Source organism: Physeter macrocephalus, chromosome 14 (genome assembly GCF_002837175.3).
Source record: "Physeter macrocephalus isolate SW-GA chromosome 14, ASM283717v5, whole genome shotgun sequence".
Lineage (NCBI taxonomy): Eukaryota > Metazoa > Chordata > Mammalia > Artiodactyla > Physeteridae > Physeter > Physeter macrocephalus.
This window is the reverse complement of record NC_041227.1, coordinates 29,867-49,265: the sequence shown is the minus strand read 5'-3', so window position 1 is coordinate 49,265 and position 19,399 is coordinate 29,867. Positions and strand designations below refer to the sequence as shown.

Genomic DNA, 19,399 nt, shown 5'->3' with positions numbered 1-19,399 from the left:
AAAATCAACCTTACCAATTGTTTCTTTCATGAATCCTGTCTTTGATGTTGTATGTAAAACATCATCGCCAAGCCAAAGGTCACCCAGGTTTTCTTCTATATCATCTTCTAGAACTTTTATGTGATAATTGTGAGGTTTGTGTCTAGATCCTTTTCTGTGTATCTGTATGTCCAGTTGTTCTAGCACCATTTGTTGAAAAGACTATCCTTTCTCCATTGAATTGATTTGCTCCTTTGTCAAAGAACAGTTGACTATATTTGTTCAAGTCTTTTTACGGGCCCTCTATTCTGTTCTGTTGATCTATTTGTCTATTCTTTCATCAATACCACACTGTCTTCATTACTGTAACTTTAAATTAAGTCTTGAAGTCGAGTAGTGTCAGTCTCCAATTTTATTCTTCTCCTTCAATATTGTGTCGGATATTCTTTTTTTTTTTTTGCCTTTCCACATAAACTTTAAATCAGTTTGTTGATATCCACAAAATAGCTTGCTGGGATTTTGACTGGATTGCATTGAATCTACAGATCAATGTGGGATGAACTGACATTTTAACAACGTTGAGTCTTCCTATCTGTGAACATGGAGTATCTATTCATTTATTTAGGTATTCTTTGATTTCTTTAATCAGAGTATTGTAGTTTTCCTCTTATCCATCCTGTACTTTTTTGGGTTAGATTTATACCTAAGGTTTTTTTTTTGTTGTTTGTTTGTTTTGGTGCTAATGTAAATATTGTTGTGTTTTTTATTTCAAATTCCAGTTGTCCATTGCTGGTAGATAGGAACGTGATAGATTTTTATATATTAACATTGTATTCTGAAACCTTGCTATAATCATTTATTAGTTCAGGAGGTTTTTGTTTGTTTATTTTTAATAGATTTTGGGGTTATATTCTATGTAGACAATCTTGTCATCTGTGACCAAAGACAGTTATTTCTTCCTTCCAAATCTGCATACCTTTTCTCTCCTTTTCATGTCTTATTGGATTGGCTAGAGCTTCTAGTACAATGTTGAAGAGAAGTGGTGAGAACATTCTTGCCTTATTCCCAATTTTATGGCAAAGTATCTATTTTCTCATCCAGTATGATGTTTGTTGTGGGTTTTCTGTAGATGTTCTTTACTAAGTTGAGAAAGTTCCCCTCTAATCCTAGTTTGCTGAGAGTCTTTATCATGAATGGGTATTAGATTTTGTCACATGCTTTTTCTGCATCTGACAAAATCCAATTTCATATCCAAAATTGATATGATCATAAGATTTTTCTTCTTTAGCCTGTTGATGTGATGGATTACTTTGAAATGTTAAATGTATCCCTGGAGTAAACTGCACTTGGTCGTGGTGTGTAATTCATTCTATATATTACTGGATTCAATTTGTACATATCGGATTTTTGTGTCTATGCTCATGAGAGATATTGGTTTGTATTGGGTTGGCCAAAAAGTGCCTTCAGTTGTTTTTTTTTTTAATTTTTTAATTATTATTATTATTTTTTTTGCGGTATGCGGGCCTCTCACTGTTGCGGCATCTCCCATGGCGGAGCACAGGCTCCGGACGCGCAGGCTCAGCGGCCATGGCTCACGGACCCAGCCGCTCCGCGGCATGTGGGATCTTCCCGGACCGGGGCACGAACCCGTGTCCCCTGCATCGGCAGGCGGACTCTCAACCACTGCGCCACCAGGGAAGCCCCTTCAGTTTTTAAGTAAAAATAAAAGACAAATTTTTCATTTTCACAAAGACCTTTATTGAACAATGTATTCACTCTTTTGTCCCACTACCTTCTGCCATTTTTCAGGCAACTTCATCATTCCATCTTCCCAAAACTTTTTGTCTTTTTGAGCAAAGAACTGTTCCAGGTGCTTTTTACAGTCTTCCAGGGAATTGAAATTTTTTCCATTAAGAGATTTTGTAAAGACCGAAATAAATGGAAATCCAAAGGTGCAATATCTGGGGAATATGGCAGATGAATCAGAACTTCCCAGCCAAGCTGTAACAGTTTTGCCTGGTCATCAAAGAAACATGGGGTCTTGCATTATCCTGATGGAAGATTATGCATTTTCTGTTGACTAATTGTGGACGCTTTTCGCTTTTTGTTGAGTGCTGCTTTCAGTTGGTCTAATTGGGAGCAATACTTGTTGGAATTAATCGTTTGGTTTTCTGGAAGGAGCTCAGAATAGAGGACTCCCTTCTGATCCTACCATATAAACAACATCACCTTCTTTGGATGAAGACCAGCCTTTGGTGTGGTCGGTGGTGGTTCATTTAGCTTGCCCCACGGTTTCTTCTGTTCCACATTATTGTACAGTATCCACTTTCCATCGTCCGTCACACTTTGTTTTAAAATGGAACGTTTTTGTTGTGTTTAAGTAGAGAATTGCATGTGGAAATACGGTCAAGAAGGTTTTTTTTCACTTAACTTATGTGGAACCCAAACGTCAAAGCAATGAACATAACCAAGCTGGTGGAGATGATTTTCAATGCTTGATTTGGATGTTCTGAGTATGTCACCTATCTCCCGCATGATATAACATTGATTGTTCTCAATCAATGTCTCTGTTTGATCCCTGTCAACTTCAACTGCTCTACCTGACTGTGGAGCATTGTCCAGTGAGAAATCTCCAGCACGAAACTTCGCAAACCACTTTTGACATGGTCAATTCGTCACAGCACCTTCTCCATACACTGCACAAATCTGTTTTTGTGTTTCATTGCTTTTTTACCTTTCTTGAAATAATAAAGCATAATATGCTGAAAATGTTGTTTTTTCTTCCATCTTCAAGATTAAAATGGTTACACAAAAATTCACCAATTTTGATAAGTCTTGTTTTAAATGCACGCTGATATGACAGCTGTCACATACAATCTAACGAAATTGCTTCGAATGAAGTTAAAGACAGCTAAGTGCTACTAGAGCCATCTTACAGAAAAAACCAAACGAAACTTTTGGTCAACCCAATACTTTCCATTTCTTGTAACGTCTTTGTCTAGTTTTGGTATTAGGGAAATTCTGGTCTCGTAGAATGAGTTAGGAAGTGTTCCCTAGCTTCTGTTTTGTGGAAGAGATCAGATAACTGGTATCATTTCTTCCTTAAGTATTTGGTAGAATTCACCAGTAAACCCATCTGTGCCTGGTGCTTTCTGTTTTGGAAGGTTATTAATTATTGATTTAATAGATGTAGGACTATTCACATGATCTATATATCCTTGTATGAGTTTGGTAAATTGCGTCTTAAAAGGAACTGGTTCATTTTTTTAGATTATCGTATTTGTGAGCTAGAGTTGTTCACAATATTCTTTTTTTAAAAATTAATTATTTATTTGGCTGCACTGGGTCATCGTTGCTGTGCGCAGGCTTTCTCTAGTTGTGGCGAGCGCGGGCTACTCTTCACTGTGGTGTGCGGGCTTCTCATTGCAGTGGTTTCTCTTGTTGTGGAGCACGGGCTCTTGGCATGCAGTCTTCAGTAGGTGCAGCACATGGGTTCAGTACTTGTGGCACACAGGCTTAGTTGCTCCGCAGCATGTGGGATCTTCACGGACCAGGGCTCGAACCCATGTCCCCTGCATTGGCAGGTGGATTCTTAACCACTGCGCCACCAGGGAAGTCCCCACAATATTCTTTTATTATGCATTGAATATTCATGGGATCCATAGTGATGGCCCTTATTTCATTTCTGATAATTAATAATTTGTATCTTCTTTTTTTCTTGGTTAGCCTGGCTAGAGGTTTATCAATTTTATCAATCTTTTCAGAGAACCACCTGCTGGTTTCACTAATTTCCCCTATTGATTTCTTGTTTTCTGTTTCATTGATTTCTGCTCTAATTTTTATTATTTCTTTTCTTCTGGTCACTTCGGATGTAATTTGCTCTTTGCTGTGTCAGTCCCAGCCTATTGATGGTGATGCTCTCAGCTAGGAATGCCTGAGGCACTTTATGGGCCTGTATTACTTGTAGTAAGCCCCGGAGACATCCCCCCCCTAACCCTGCTACTGGGGCAATGTTGTGGCTGGACTGGCTCTTGTGGTTCTTATTATGATCACTGGATGCACTTTAGCAAAAACCGTGAGGGAACACTGAGGAACAAGATTTATTACTCACAGGTGCTGGAGGGTACATGGCACAGCTCAGGGCCACACAGCAAGGTCAAAGGGGGAGAAAGAGAGCCTGGGGCTTTGCCTTTATTAGGGTCTGAGGGTGGGGTGTCTAGGATCATGGGGTCACTCATTACTGGCAAGCCTGGAGCATAAGGGCAGGAATTAGCGTGTAGGCAGGGTCATTCAGGTCCTCAGTTTTCTAGGTCTCCCAGGGTTTTCTGAAATGGGAGCTCCATGCAAGGGGGGAGGGGAATTCCCTACCTGATTGGTTTGCTAGTAGTCGTGTCATAGAGCTGGTGATATGTTTATTCACGAGCCACGTAATCTGACATGGATGCCTCGGTAATCAAAGCTTCACGCCAGGCACTTACACTACACTCTTCTCCCCTTTGTTTTTGTTTTTTAATTTATTTATTTTTGGCTGTGTTTGGTCTTCGTTGCTGTGCACTGGGCTTTCTCTAGTTGTGGCAAGGGGGGAGGGGAATTCCCTACCTGATTGGTTTGCTAGTAGTCGTGTCATAGAGCTGGTGATATGTTTATTCACGAGCCACGTAATCTGACATGGATGCCTCGGTAATCAAAGCTTCACGCCAGGCACTTACACTACACTCTTCTCCCCTTTGTTTTTGTTTTTTAATTTATTTATTTTTGGCTGTGTTTGGTCTTCGTTGCTGTTGCACGGGCTTTCTCTAGTTGTGGTGAGTGGGGGCTACTACTCTTCCTTGCGGTGCGCAGGCTTCTCCTTGTGGTGGCTTCTCTTGTTGCAGAGCATGGGCTCTAGGAGCGTGGGCTTCAGTAGTTGCAGCATGTGGGCTGAGTAGTTGTGGCGCACGGGCTTAGCTGCTCTGTGGCATGTGGGATCTTCCCAGAGCAGGGATCAAACCTGTGTCCCCTGCATTGGCAGGCGGATTCTTATCCATTGCACCACTGGGGAAGCCCCTCCCCTTTGTTTCTGAAAGCTAGAATTCTAGGGTGGCAGGGTTTTGTTCTCCCTTTTAGTATTTTAAATAAGTTACTTCACTGTCTTCTTGCTTGTATTGTTTCCATCAGGAAATCTGCTGTCAGCCTTATTTTTATTCCTTTGTACATAATGTGTCTTTTTTCTCTGGGTGTTTAAAATTTTTTTCCCTTTATCACTGGTTGAGCAACTCGATTGTGTTACACCTTGGTGTAGTTTCCTTCACGTTTCTGAGCTTGAGGTACATTGAGGTTTGTTGTTTTCATCAAATTTGGAAAATGTTCAGCCTTTGTTTTTTCAAATAATTTTTTCTCTCCCCACCTGTCTTTCCTTCTTTCTGGGACACTAATTACATGTCTATTAGGCCACTTGAGGTTGTCCCACAGTTGTCATTGAGGCTGTTAACTTTTTATTCTCATTTCTCTCCATGTTTTATTTGGGACAGTTCCTATTGCTATCTCTTCAAACCCTTCTGCAGCAATGTCCAATCTGCTGCTAATAATATCCGCATATTTTCCAACTCAGACATTATAGTTTTCATTTCTAGAAGTTATATTTGAGTCTTTTTTTGTAACCTCTATGTCTCTACTTAACTGTTTTCAATACTTGATATTCACTTATAGCACCTGTGTTAGTGTCTTTGTCTACTGATACTAAGATCTATGTCAGCTCTGGGCCAGTTTCAATTGCTTGATTTTTCTCCTCATTACGAGTTGTATTTTCCTCCTTTGTGTACCTGACAATTTTAGATTGGATGCCAGACACTGTGAATTTTACCTTGTTGAGGGTTGGGTATTTTGTGTTCTTAAAAATATTCTTGAGCTTTGTTTTGGGATACAGTTAGAAGGAAATAGTTTGATTCTTCCAAATCTTTCTTTGATTTGTTAGGTGGGGTCTGTGCAGTGACCAGTCTGGGGCTAATTATTCCTCACTACTGAGGCAAGAGCCTTCTCCGTCCTCTACCCAATGTCCAATGAACCAAGAGGTTTTCCGGTCTGGCTGGTGGGAACCCGCACTACTTCCTGCCTTGTTACGGTGCGGGGCGTTACCTCGAATCCTTCTGGGCGGCTCTTCTCCCAGACTTGGGTTGTTTACTGACATGCATGTGCTGATTAGTTCTCTGCTGAAAATTTGGTGGTGGTGGTGGTGGGGGGGTCTCCTGCGGATCCCCAAGTTCCTTCTCAATGTCACTTTCTCCTCACCAGCTGTGGCCTCTGGCTGCCTTGGCTTCCCTGAATTCTGTTTTATCTCCTCGACTCAGGGAGTCCTTCTGGCTCTGCTTGGGTTCCCTTTCTCTGCACTGCAGCCTGGAGATTCTCACAGTGGTAAGATGGGGGCAATTGCAGGGCTCAGCCCATCGGTTCTTCATCTCTCAGGAGTCACTGAGCTTTGTTGCATAATGTTTAGTGTCCCGAGAACTGTTGCATCACGTATTTTGTCTATTTCTTTGTTGTTTCACGAATGCGGGCAAGTCCAACTCCTGTCACTGCATCTTGGTCAGAGCTTCAGAGTTTCTTGGTACAGAGCTTCAGTTTGGAATTATGAAAAAATTCTGGAGATTGATAGTGGTGATGGTTGCACAACAATTAGAATGTACTTGATGCCACTGAACTGTTCACTTAAAAATGGTTAAAATGGTAAATTTTATGTTATCTATATATTACCACAAAAGAATAAACACCCTTTAAAAAAAAGGGCTACCTGAACAAAGGGAAGTCCTAGTACTGTTCTTTGAAGATGACAACACAACCCCGCATGTGGCTCCAGCCTCGGGTATGCTCCTGCCTCAGGCCTATGCATGACCACCCCTGTACCTGGGGACCCCTCTCCCAGATGCATCAACCATGAGTGGCCCACAAATCACCCAGCCCAAGCCTACATCTTTCAGTGAGCTTTCCCAGTACCTGTTGGAGACACCCCACAGCTCTCCATGGTGTGCCCCCCACTCCCTGGGACAAGGAACAACCCCAGCTCACCCAACTACAGTGTGTCTGGTGGCCTTGGCAGGGCACTGACATCTCTTTCACAGGCGGACACGTTCTGCATGGGCTGGATGCTGTCAGGAAGCAGGGGTATCTAAATGAGTGATACCTGTGAGGGGCAGGGCCGAGGAACGCTCAGCTGTGCTGACGGAGGAGCGGGCCTCGCTGCTGTGGGCTGGGAGAGGGCACGCTGGTGGCACAGAGACCTGGTTTTGGCTTCTGCCTGGACACGGTTATGATGCGGCCTTTGTCACAGTGCAGCTCTTCTGCCAGATGTCTGTGTCCAGCAGGACAACCACGGGACCACCTTGCTGTGAGCCCAGGCCAACTCCCATCGTCAGGGCTGCTCTTCTCCTTCTTGGAGAGCATGCTAATATCTACTCCAAGGAAATAATCTCTGTAAAAGTGCTTAGCGTGATGCTCTACAAAGACCAATTCTGATGGTATGTTGTCTATTATTTATGTTAGGAAGACCAGTCGGCAGAGCAGAGGGAGGGGTGGTGAGATGCGAGGCTACAGCCTGGCCCCATAGAGATGAGGGAAGCAAGGCCAAGGCAGGGTGGGGTGGAGGGAGGGCATATCCCCTCACAGCAGGGAGAGGGTCACGGATGGCTCCAGGGCCTCTGTAATCTGAAACAGTCACAGACTATCACAGGCAGTCAGGTAGGAAGGGCTCTGAGAGCCAGTGTGACCGTCACTAGGTTGGCGGCAACCACAGGGCCACTGATTCGGGCCTGTGGCCCACCAAGAGAAGCAAGCCTTCCCTGGAACACGGAAAGTGGTGAAAACGATGCCCCCAAGTGGAGCTCAAGTCTGGGGAGGAGTGTGGGGACAGGAGGGACCCAGGCAGCAATGCTTGCGGCTGTTAAATATAAGGGGTCCCTTATGGGGCTGTGTCTACAGAAAGGGGTCTGCTGCTAAAGACTCAGTTGGAAAACCTACGTGCGGTTTGGGCTGAGCAAAAGGAGGTTCGGGCAGATTTCACAAAGTTTACTGGGTAGGCCGGGCAGGTGGCCCACAAGGGACCTGTGGCATCAGGGGGCAGAAGGCCCCCACGCGTCGGTGGGTGGCTGGGAAAGTAACACCGAGGATCTGCCAGTGGGCCAGGATGCAGGGGCAGGCCACTTCTGAGCCGCAGAATGATCCTGGCTGATGCCCCGACAACTCTCACAGGAAGGGCTGATCAGGATGCGGCGTGGGAGGCGGCAGTGAAGCCAACGAGGGTGGGTGTGCGAGCCGGGGCTGCGTGGACCCCTCGCAGGTGTGGGCGTGGTAGGCGGCTCCTGCCCACTTCAGCTCTCCCTGGCCTGAAGCCATTGGACCCTCTCTTGGCACAGCTGGATCCTTCTTGTCCTGCAGATCTTCGCTTGAATGTCCCTTCCGTGTCATCCAAGACACAGTAGCCACCGCCGCCGCCAGTTACTGTCCATCTCCTGTGTTTTCATTTCTTCCTCACCGGTCGGTCCCCTCCTGGAACGTCACTTCCAAGGAGTGAGCCCTGCCTGTCGTGGTCACAGCTGAGTCCTGGCTCGCGGTGGGGCACGGAAAGAGATAACGCTCACCGGCGGCTGCCCTTTGACTTCCGCCTCCCAGCGGAGCTCTTGGCCGGCCTGGACGTCTGGATGGGGCCCATCGCTGCGCCGTTGCCCCTTTAAGCGCTGGACCCGGGCGCACGCGCAGTAGGGCGTTCGGGCGCGCAGGCGCAGTGGGGCGGTGGGTGTTCACGGCGGCGGAGGTCGGGGCTGCGTAGTGAGAGGCGGACTGGCGAGGGGCGCCAGAATCGCTGCACGTGCGGCCCAGCGGCCGATCCCGCGGGCCCGCCGAGCCAGGAGGTACTGAGCCGCCGCCGCCGCCGCCGCCGCCCTTGGCCCGGCCTGCAGCGGGGTATGGGGGGCGGTGCGGCCCCTCGGCGCCCTCCCCCTCTCTCCCTCCTCTCCATCCCTCCCCTTCCCCTGGTCCCGGGCTCCCGGACCCTCCCCCGGGGCCGCCCTCTCCTCTCCGCGTCTTCCTGTCCTCTTCGGCTGTCCCCTCGTTCCCCACCCCCAAGCATAAACAGCCCTCCGCGTCCCAGGCGTCTCCCGTCCCCCCTCCCCCCTCCCGGGGGTCCGCCCGCCAGCGTTCCGGGGGTTCCCGAGGTCTCTCCAGGTGCGCATTGCTTACACCCCTTGGGTTGACTTAACGCTCCAGACGCGTAGCTCGTCCCTAACTTACTAAGTAGGAAACATTTGCAATTAGCACGGCAAGTGGAGAGTTACCAAGGTTGGAAACAGGTTGTACCTTTTCAGAAGGTGACAGAGTCTGTTAAGGAAGTATTGGCCCTTCAGGCCTTGGGGACTTAGCTTCAGGCAACACCTGAGAGGCCTTCGGTTGGGAAAGGAGAGCTCGCCGGGCTTTGGTGCGTGTGTTTTGTTTGTGTTTGTGTTTGCGAGGGCCTGTGTCTCCCAAGTTGATGTTCGCACATCAGAGAAGTCCTTTATCTCCCCCCTTTGCTCATGTGCCTGTCAACGTTTTCTTCGTTCTTTTTGGCCAACGAGGGGCTGAAGTAAACAACTGCGTTCTCAGTGTTGGGTAGACCGGCAGGTTCCTGTATAAACAAGTCCGAACTTGTGGCTCTGCTTGGGGGAAATAGAGCCATACGCTAGGGTGGGAGGGGCCCTTGGAGTTGGTGGGTTTCGGCTCCGGCTCCTGAGACCAGCGCCTGGGCCCCCTCCCTGCTTGTAGTTGGCGCGGGACATCCCTGGCGGGGAGAGACTCCTCGTTCTGACGACGTGTCAGTATTTTCAGTTCCAGTTTTAGAAAGCTTTTGTGTGTGTGTTTAGTAGAAATTATTTCCATCCAACACGTGTTCCACTGGTCTGGCTTTTATCAGGCCCATGTATAGTGTGTATATGGCAGCCTTTCAAGTATTCGGAAAAAAAAATCCCTCTGCATTCCTTGTAAGAGTTTTGGTTTTCAAAACGAAAAAAAAGTCTCCATTTCTTCCATTATTCCTGCGGCCAAAGGTGTGGTTTCGGTTCCTTCTCCCCAGCTCATTTTCCAGCTGAATTGCTTTGTCCATGTTGCCCTTAATAAGTAGCCTGATAAACCCAGCGTCGACTTGAATCTTGGCCCCGGATATCAGAGCTGCATGCTGTGTTAACCTGGCCACTGTCCCAGCCTCCTCGATTGTCAGTCTGAGACCTTCTGGTGCCTGGTCCTGCTCAGCCGTCTCCTCCTTGTGCCCTTACGGCTGGTTTTGGAAGCAGCAGCATTAGAGTAAGGCTTTCTCGTTGGGTGGTGCCCGGTTACTGCGGAGCGGTGAATTCAGGGTTGCAAAGTATAATCGAGTGCAGCATCCGAAAAATGACTTGCCGTTACTTTGAGCAATTGAATTTGAGTGGCTTGTAGGTCCAGATTTGGTTTGGCAAGGACCTCTCTTAACCTGTTGTTGGTGTCTTTGGTGGCGTTAGGACTGATCACGTTCATGGTCCGTAATAAGCAGTGACCGTTCCCAGTGTGGGGGAGTGTTAGATTGCCAGGGAAAGTTAATAATAAATATCAGAGCCTACAGGTTATCACGTGCAGCCTACCAGTGGCAGCAGATAGGGCTACCACATAGGTATTTAGTCTGCCGTTTTGGATAGAGGTGACCAGTGTGTTCACTGGTAAAGAATTTTGCTCCCTTGAGAATTTTTGAAAGCTGTATTTGGTGTGGGGTAAAGAACACAGGCCCCGGGGCTGAATGGCAGCCCCCTCCTCTCACACTGCTGCGTGATCTTGAGCAGAATAGCTTCTCAGTCCCAATATGCCTAATAATGTCGTAAAGCCAAAACGAGGTGGTGACTGGCCGGCGGTGCCTGTAAAAAGGTTGTAGTTAGTTGCCAGTTGTACTAAAAAGCTAGCCTTTGCACACGGAATAAACTTTCAGAGTGAAGGCAAAGTTGAAAATACGCGATAAATACTTAGACAAGGAAGCACGCCCAGCGTATACTTCGTGGTTGCCTTCTGAGGATAGAACATTATACTCGGCGGGCTTCTGGGCGAAGAGGTGGCTTTCACATCCGCCCTGGAGGATGTGTGGGCGCCAGACATTTCCCTAAAGCAAGCAAACATGACTCAACTTTTAACTAGTGACCCACATTTTAAGATGACTGTCCAAGGCCAGGGGTAGAGGCTTCACCTCAGAACTAAGTGGCTCATCCAGGGTTAAACTTGACCTCGTCAGCACTTTATCCCATCTGGCTAAGTTAACTGTAACCAGCAAGGGCTCTGAAACAATTTAAAATGGGGGTGAGAATCTAGTAATTGGAAGATCCTAGTGATTTGGAAGTCTGATATTCAGCTCTAAAGTATTTTATTTTATATATTTTTTATTTTTTAAATTAAATAAAAATTTTTTATTTTTGGCTGCGTTGGGTCTTCGTCGCTGCGCGTGGGCTTTCTCTGGTTGCGGTGAGCGGGGGCTGCTCTTCGTTGTGGTGCACGGGCTTCTCATTGCGGTGGCTTCTCTTGTTGTGGAGCACGGGCCCTGGGGCGCGCGGGCTTCAGTAGTCGCAGCACACGGGCTCAGCAGTTGTGGCGCGTGGGCTCGGTAGTTGCTTAGCCGCTCTGTGGCATGTGGGATCTTCCTGGCTCAGGGCTCGAACCCACATCCCCTGCGTTGGCAGGCGGACTCTTAATCACCGTGCCACCAGGGAAGTCTTCAGCTCTAAAATCTTGACGATGAAGAGGAACTGTTCCAGCCATAGAATAGAAGAGTGTTTGTATTAAAAGCCCCACCTTTCACGCGTTTTGCGTCCTTGTGAGAAGCTGAAGATTAGTCTGTGTGGTCGGTGGCTTTCATTCCTGGGGAAATCTCTCCCACCGCAATTGCCAGTTTTGTGCGTGGGGTGTGTGTGTTTGGAACTCTTAGTTGTGGCATGCGGACTCTTAGTTGCGGCATGCGGACTCTTAGTTGTGGCATGTGGACTCTTAGTTGCGGCATGCATGTGGGATCCAGTTCCCCGACCAGGGATCAAACCTGGGCCCCCTGCGTTGGGAGCGCATAGTCTTACCCGCTGGACCACCGGGAAGTCAGTGCTGTTTTCTTTTTTCCCAGCAATTTATACCACATGTTTAGTAAACTTTGCCATTTTATTTGAAGTAAAAGTCCCTAGGGTAAGTATAAAATTGGAGTTGTTTAGGAAGAGTAAAACCTGTACAGGTGAAGGAGCATTTGCCTGTGAGCCAGAGGAGGGTACACTGTGTTTTGGGAGCTGGCTCACAGGGGAGCACATGCTGTTACTTTGTCTTCTTGAAGGCAGTTGGGAGGAGAGCAGGAACGTGCTCTCTGTTGTTGATGAGCTGGAAAGCTTGTCTAGTAGCTATTGATACTTCGGAGGAGTTGAGAGAATTCTAGGAGCAGCTCCTCTGGCTCCTAAGCTGTAGCCTGGAGACAGATGCTGTGTCTGTTACAGTGAGGTGTTTGTCACAGTATGTTTCACGGGGAAGAGAGTTTTGTGGATGTTGTTTTTGCCTGAAATTTGTACATCGGAACGTCCAAATCAGAGATTGAATGGGTTGCTTGACTTGATGTTTATGGGTATGTGGGATGTGGGGTTGCTAGGTAAAATATAAGACAGCAGTTAAATTGGAATTTCGAATGAACAATGAATAACTTTTTATTATTTGTTGACCTGAAGTTAAAAAATTTTGTTTTTGCTTTTGAAGATTTGTGTACCAAAAAAAAAGGATCTACAGCACTTGCAATATTCAGAGGTTGATATTAGAATGATGTTCTAGTAGACATATCTGCTCTCTTTTTATGTTTACATTCAATGATTTTTCCATATGTGTATATATACCTGTTAAGATTGATACATATTCGGGATTTCCCTGGTGGTCCAGTGGTAAAGAATCCGCCTTACAATGCAAGGGACGCAGGTTTGATCCCTGGTCGGGGAACTGAGATCCCACGTGCTTAGGGGCAACTAAGCCCGGCACGATAACCACTGAGCCCGTGCGCCTCAACGAGAGAGCCTGAGTGCTGCAAACTGCAGAGCCCACGTGCCCTGGAGCCTGCGCACCCCGACGAGAGAGAGAAAACCCGCCCGCCGCAACTAGAGAGAAGCCCGCATGCCGCAATTAAAGAGCCCGCCTGCCGCAACTAAGACCCGACCAAAAAAAAAAAAACTTAGAAAAAAAGAGATAGATGTATATTCAAGATGATTTTAATCCTAAATGCTTGACTTTCTAGAATGATGACTTTTAGTAAAGTTTTGACTTCATACTTTAATGATGTTTTCAAGTCGTCAGCGATGTTTTAGGTATTGCATGTTCATTTGTATTCAGTCGATACTATAAATTACAAACTTATTTTTGGATGGATATAATTGAATTTCAAATTTAACTTTTTTTTGTTTTGAATCTGGCATTCTTGGGAGTGGAGGGGGGGTACCGGTGCGGGGGTGGGTGTTGACTAAATATATTCCATCTGTATTACTTTCAGAATTCAGAATCTGAAATTGGTATGTGTTTAGAACTTCTGTTGCCCTGCTCTAACCTCTAGTATGAATTGCTCTTTTAAAAATTTTAAAACGGCAGCTTTCCGCAAGCGTGGTCTCGAAGATGGGAGGCGCCGCGAGTGCCGCTGAGGACAACGATGAGCTGATAGACAATTTGAAGGAGGCGCAGCACATCCGCTCTGAGCTGGTGGAGCAGGCCTCCCGGGCTATTGACCGCGCAGACTGTTACCTCGAAGAATTTAAGGAGAACGCGTGTAAAGACTTGGCGTGGAAGCACGGTAACGTCCACCTCTCCGCTGCGTGCATCTCCTCGGAGGTGATGGAGGCCCTGGACTTGCAGCCTGGCCTTTCCTTCCTGAACCTAGGCAGCGGCACTGGCTACCTCAGCTCCATGGCGGGGCTCATCCTCGGTGAGTCTGGCTCTGTCCCACGTGTAGGAGGGAGAGCCTGCCGGCAGCATGGCCTTCTGTGGGGACTGAGTCGTAACTGCCCTCGGCCTTCCTGGCCGTTGTGGTGTCACACAGTCCCTGGGTGGGGGGTGATTGTATTAATCGAGAAACCCCCATAAGGAACGGAAGGGTCCTTCTGCAGCCTCCCTGTCCCCCCAGCCTGCACCTCCAACAGCTGATCGGCACACCCTCCTTTTGGACAGCGGAGGACCTAGAGGTTGTATAAATCTGGACCTTATGGTCATTTCTCGATGAACACAGTCACTCAGCCTGCCCCGTCATGGTCTCTAAACTGGGAAGAGTTAACTTTAAAGGCCCCTGGAAGTTAAAGTTCTTCCAAGCAGTTTTTGTTTTTGTTGTTTTAATACTAAAAAAGTTAATACTTGTAAGTTGTTTATTTTATTTTTTTATTTTTATTTTTTTTTGCGGTACGCGGGCCTCTCACTGCCGTGGCCTCTCCCGTCGCGGAGCGCAGGCTCCGGACGCGCAGGCCCAGCGGCCGTGGCTCACGGGCCCAGCCGCTCCGCGGTACGTGGGATCCCCCCGGACCGGGGCGCGAACCCGCGTCCCCTGCATCGGCAGGCGGACGCGCAACCACTGCGCCACCGGGGAAGCCCTGTTTTTGTTGTTTTAATACTGAAAAAGTTAATACTTGTAAGTTGTTTATTTTTAAATGTATTCCAGGGATGGGAAGGATTTCACAAGTTACCTCATTTGAAGCCGTTTAGCCCGTTTTCCCCGGTTTGCTACGTATCAAAGCTTTCGGCTTAAGTATCTTAACATCGTTACCAGGTCAGTGTAAGATTCCGAATATTGGCGATTTCAAGTAATAACGGCTTTAAAGTCATGTTTAAATCATTAGCGGTCCGTCACAACTTTGTTTCTTTGTGGTTGATACAGGCACTTAAGAAAATCTTAGCAGTAACCGTTGCTTTTTGTGGATATGGAATGAAACTTTTGGTTTCTTTCTAAGTTCATATACTTTAGAATTTGCTGAAGTTTTGAGATTCTGATCATCTGACTTCAGGCTATAAATTGCTAGCCTCAGATTATTAAATGTGAAGTTGTTTTTTTTTTTTTTTTTAAGCTAAACGCTTCTTGAACTTAACTTATCTTGGATTGAAACTGCTTTGCAAAGGGAGACCGGCTTATTCATCATTCTGGAATTAGAGAATTGTTATTCCCTCTGTTGGAGCTGAAAAATTGGAGGAGCTAAGGATAAGGTGGTCAGGTTATCAAACTGGTTAGATTAGCAATGCTACTGAAAAGAAATGAAATGCTCAGGAAAGGATGACTTCAAGTAAACCTCAGCTGACCTGCTGCACCTGATGTTGTGTAGAAGTTATAAAGACATGGCTTACAATTGATATTGTTGTTTGTCTTTTCTGAGTCCCCTCTTTCTTGGGAATTTCACTAGATACCAGGGGAGGAGAGTTCTGAAGGAAGGAAAGCTGTGTTTTCGGCTGCAGTGGACACTGCGTGCTGCTTTGACGTATTTGAAGGAGGTGACTTGAGAGTTTGTGTTCACGGGTGGACATCTCGGATCTGCAGGGAGAAAGCTGCGCGCACTGGACCGTTTTCACTGTCTGGATGCCGTGTGTCCTGGGCCTCCCTGTCTGGTTCATTCAGCCGTGACGGTGCTTCGTGCAGATCGCTGCAGAAGTGAAAACCTTGCTGGCCTCCCCCAGTGCCTCTGCAGGTGTGAGGCTTGGGGTGTTTCATCGGACTTAGGGGTTCTTACTCTCTGGCCGCAGCCTTTCTGCCGCATTCCTGTGCTAATCCTGTGGCTCCACCCCTTTGCTGGGGGCACTGCCTTCTTGAGGTTCCAGTTGGCGGTGGGGAGGATGCAGCACTTGTCAGCTTAACCTGAGAGTGTCGTGTGGTGTCGTGTGATGCTCTGCTTGGGGGGCCCTGGGGGACTAGTTTCAGTGTTGTGTCTTTGGTGCCCCCGCCCCTGTACGCCCTCCCCTTTCAGTTATCTTTTTATTGGGGTGGATCAGGGGATGTGTGTTTTTACTCTGGTGTGAAGCTTCTTGGGAACAGGAAGTGTGTCCTCAGTAAGTGTCCAGCAAAGGTGAGGGGCTAATGAGAACATGATGAGTGGGGAAAAAAGGCAAGTTTTCTTGGTCTCTGGCAAGTGACCAGGAGAGCAGTGGGATGGAAATGGAATAATGTGGCTGGGATATAAAGGCTGGAAACGTGACGTCTCAAGTGGGCTGTGGGTTTTTTTCTATAACTATGTTTATTCTTTTTTTAATGATATTTTATTTATTTATTTTATTTATTTATTTTTGGCCGCGTTGGGTCTCCGTTGCACGCGGGCTTTCTCTAGTTGTGGCGAGCGAGGGCTACTCTGTTGTGGTGCGCGGACTTCTCATTGCAGTGGCTTCTCTTGTTGCAGAGCACGGGCTCTAGGTGAGTGGACTTCAGTAGGTGTGGCACGTGGGCTAAGTAGTTGTGACTCGCGGGCTCTAGAGCGCAGGCTCAGTAGTTGTGGCGCACGGGCTTAGTTGCTCTACGGCATGTGGGATCTTCCTGGACCAGGGCTCAAACCCGTGTCCCCTGCATGGGCAGGCGGATTCTTAACCACTGAGCCACCAAGGACGCCCGTAGGCTGTGTTTTGATGAGAGAATGTTTTAGCAGCAGCTCTGTATGTGACAGGTGTCGAGAAATGAGAGCGCGTGAGTCATCCAGCAGAGGCAGGGAGGCCTGGGCCTGGGGCCAGGCTGCTGCACCAGGAAGGGGCCAGGTGAACCAGGTGGCAGAATGCAAGGCTGTGGGTGCACAGATGGTTGCGTTTATCAGTATTTCTGTGGGACTGTAGGGTGGAATGCTGCACTGTGACTTTATATGGATGTCTTTTATTTATTTTTTTTATGAGATTTTTTTGACGTGGACCATTTTTAAAGTCTTTATTGAACTTGTTACAGAATTGCTTCCGTTTTATGTTTTGGTGTCTTGGCCACGAGGCGTGTGGGATCTTAGCTCCCCAACTAGGGATCGAACCTGCACCCCCTGCATTGAAAGGCGAAGTCTTAACCACTGGACCGCCAGGGAAGTCCCTGTATGTCTTTTAAATAAAGCCCTATGTGCCCTGTTCATTTTCACATGCAGATTTTTAAAAATTGAGGTATAACTTACCCGTAGTAAAGTAACAAGTGTGAAGCGTGGAACTTGGTGAGATTTTACATCCACCTCCATGTAAGCATCACCCAGAACAAGATGCAGGGTAGAGTCTGTGCCCCAGAGGTTCTCATGGCCACCGCCCCATAGCAGGACCCCACCCCTCCAGAAGGGGGGGGTGCTCACCTCCATCACACAGGTGAGCATTACCTGTTTTGCCCTTCATACAAATGTTTTTATTTTAATTTAATTCCATTTATTTTATTTTATTTTTCAATTTCTTTTTTGCATTGTTTTTAAAATTGATTTTTGGCTGCATTGGGTCTTCGCTACTGCGCGAGGGCCCTCTCCAGCTGCGGCGAGCGGGGGCCGCTCCTTGTTGCGGTGCGTGGGCCTCTCACTGCGGTGGCCTGTCCTGCTGTGGAGCACGGGCTCCAGGCGTGCGGGCCCCAGCAGTTGCGGCAGGCGGGCTCAGCACCCGTGGCTCGTGGGCTCCAGAGCACAGGCTCAGCAGCCGTGGCACACGGGCCCAGCTGCTCCACGGCATGTGGGATCCTTCCGGACCAGGGCTCGAACCCGCGTACCCTGCACTGGCAGGCGGACTCCCAACCACTGCGCCACCAGGGAAGCCCTATTTTTATTTTCTAAAAATTTTTGGCTGCATCGGGTCTTCGTTGCTGCACGTGGCTTTCTCTAGTTGTGGTGAGCGGGGGCTACTCTTCATTGTGGTGCGTGGGCTTCTCATGGCGGTGGCTTCTCGTTGCGGAGCACGGGCTCTAGGCGCATGGGCTTCAGTAGTTGTGGCACGCGGTGTGGCTCACGGGCCCTAGAGCGCAGGCTCAGTAGTTGTGGCGCACGGGCTTAGTTGCTCTGCGACACGTGGGATCTTCCCAGACCAGGGCTCGAACCCGTGTCGCCTGCGTTGGCAGGTGGATTCTTAACCACTGCGCCACCAGGGAAGTCTGACCTTCATACAAATAGATTCTTACAACACAGAGATTTAATGAAGCTGTTTGTGTCAATAGTTTTCACCGAGATTTAACCCAGAGGCATTTGTATGTGGAGGAAGCACTTTCATCAAGTGGGCTCCTAACTTTTCTCACAGCTTTATTTCCAGTTACTGATAAATTTCTTTTGATTAAAAAAAGTTTCATTTTGGGCTTCCCTGGTGGATCAGTGGTTGAGAGTCTGCCTGCTAATGCAGGGGACACGGGTTCGAGCCCTGGTCTGGGAAGATCCCACATGCCGCGGAGCAGCTAGGCCCGTTAGCCGCAACTACTGAGCCTGTGCGCCTGGAGCCTGTGCTCCGCAACAAGAGATGCCGCGATAGTGAGAGGCCCGCGCACCGCGATGACGGGTGGCCCCCGCTTGCCACAACTAGAGAAAGCCCTCGCACAGAAACGAAGACCCATCACAGCCAAAAAGTAAAATAAAATAAATAAATAAATAAATGCATTTCCATTTAAAAAAAAGTTTCATTTTGATTTTGGAATTATAGTTTTATTTTGATGATGATTAAAACCTATTTTGTGAGAATTAAACACCTCACCTGAGTGTTTGGGGAGACCTCTGATGGAAAACAGGCCTGTGTCCACTTTCATTTGCAAATACATGTTTCTTCTTTAATTCATTGCTGGCACTTTGAACTCTTGGTTACAGGCCTTGGCTTTTTTACATTTTCAAATGATTCCTTAGAAGTTTGAGGACAGGGAGGTCCAGGCTTTAGGAAGCTGTGAGAAAGAGTATTGATGATGTGGTGAGCAGAGGCCAGCCTGCATATTTAAATACTGGGTTGGGTGATTTAGGCCCAATAACGTGTATTTCTGTAATTATACATGCCAAATCACATGTGTTGTAGTCTGTGAAACAGAAATAAAGAGTAGGGGTTCTCGCCCTAATTCTACATGTTCTCTTATCCTGAAACCTTTTAGGCCCTTTTGGTGTGAACCACGGGGTGGAACTCCATTCAGATGTGACAGAGTATGCGAAGCAGAAGCTGGACTTTTTCATCAGGACAAGTGACAGCTTCGACAAGTGAGATCAGATCTGTCTGTGGTTCTGGGTGTCAGTCATAACTTAAACTTTGGATTAAATGGAAAGAAATCAGTTTATTACTGTTCGTCTTCCAGGAGACATGATTAAACTGTGGCAGGAGAGGCAGGGATATGTGTGTATCTGTTCTAATTATTCTTAAAATATTTTGTGTTTTTAGGGGCCTTAAGTTTTTTTTTTATTTATTAATTGTTATTTTCTTTACAAGTTTATTTATTTATTTATTTATGGCTGCGTTGGGTCTTCGTTGCTGCGCGCGGGCTTTC

At 47.2% G+C, this 19,399-nt stretch overlaps 1 protein-coding gene across 1 annotated transcript in view; it reads left to right on the top strand.

The window, feature by feature from the left end:
• The first annotated feature begins 8,756 nt into the window (after positions 1-8,756).
• The window catches only part of PCMTD2 (protein-L-isoaspartate (D-aspartate) O-methyltransferase domain containing 2), a 26,144-nt gene continuing 15,501 nt past the window's right edge, over positions 8,757-19,399 (top strand). Inside the window, 3 exon segments of the mRNA XM_028499379.1 lie at positions 8,757-8,858; positions 13,588-13,918; positions 19,013-19,115. Coding sequence (XP_028355180.1) covers positions 13,612-13,918; positions 19,013-19,115 — 410 coding nt within the window. The 5' untranslated portion in view covers positions 8,757-8,858; positions 13,588-13,611.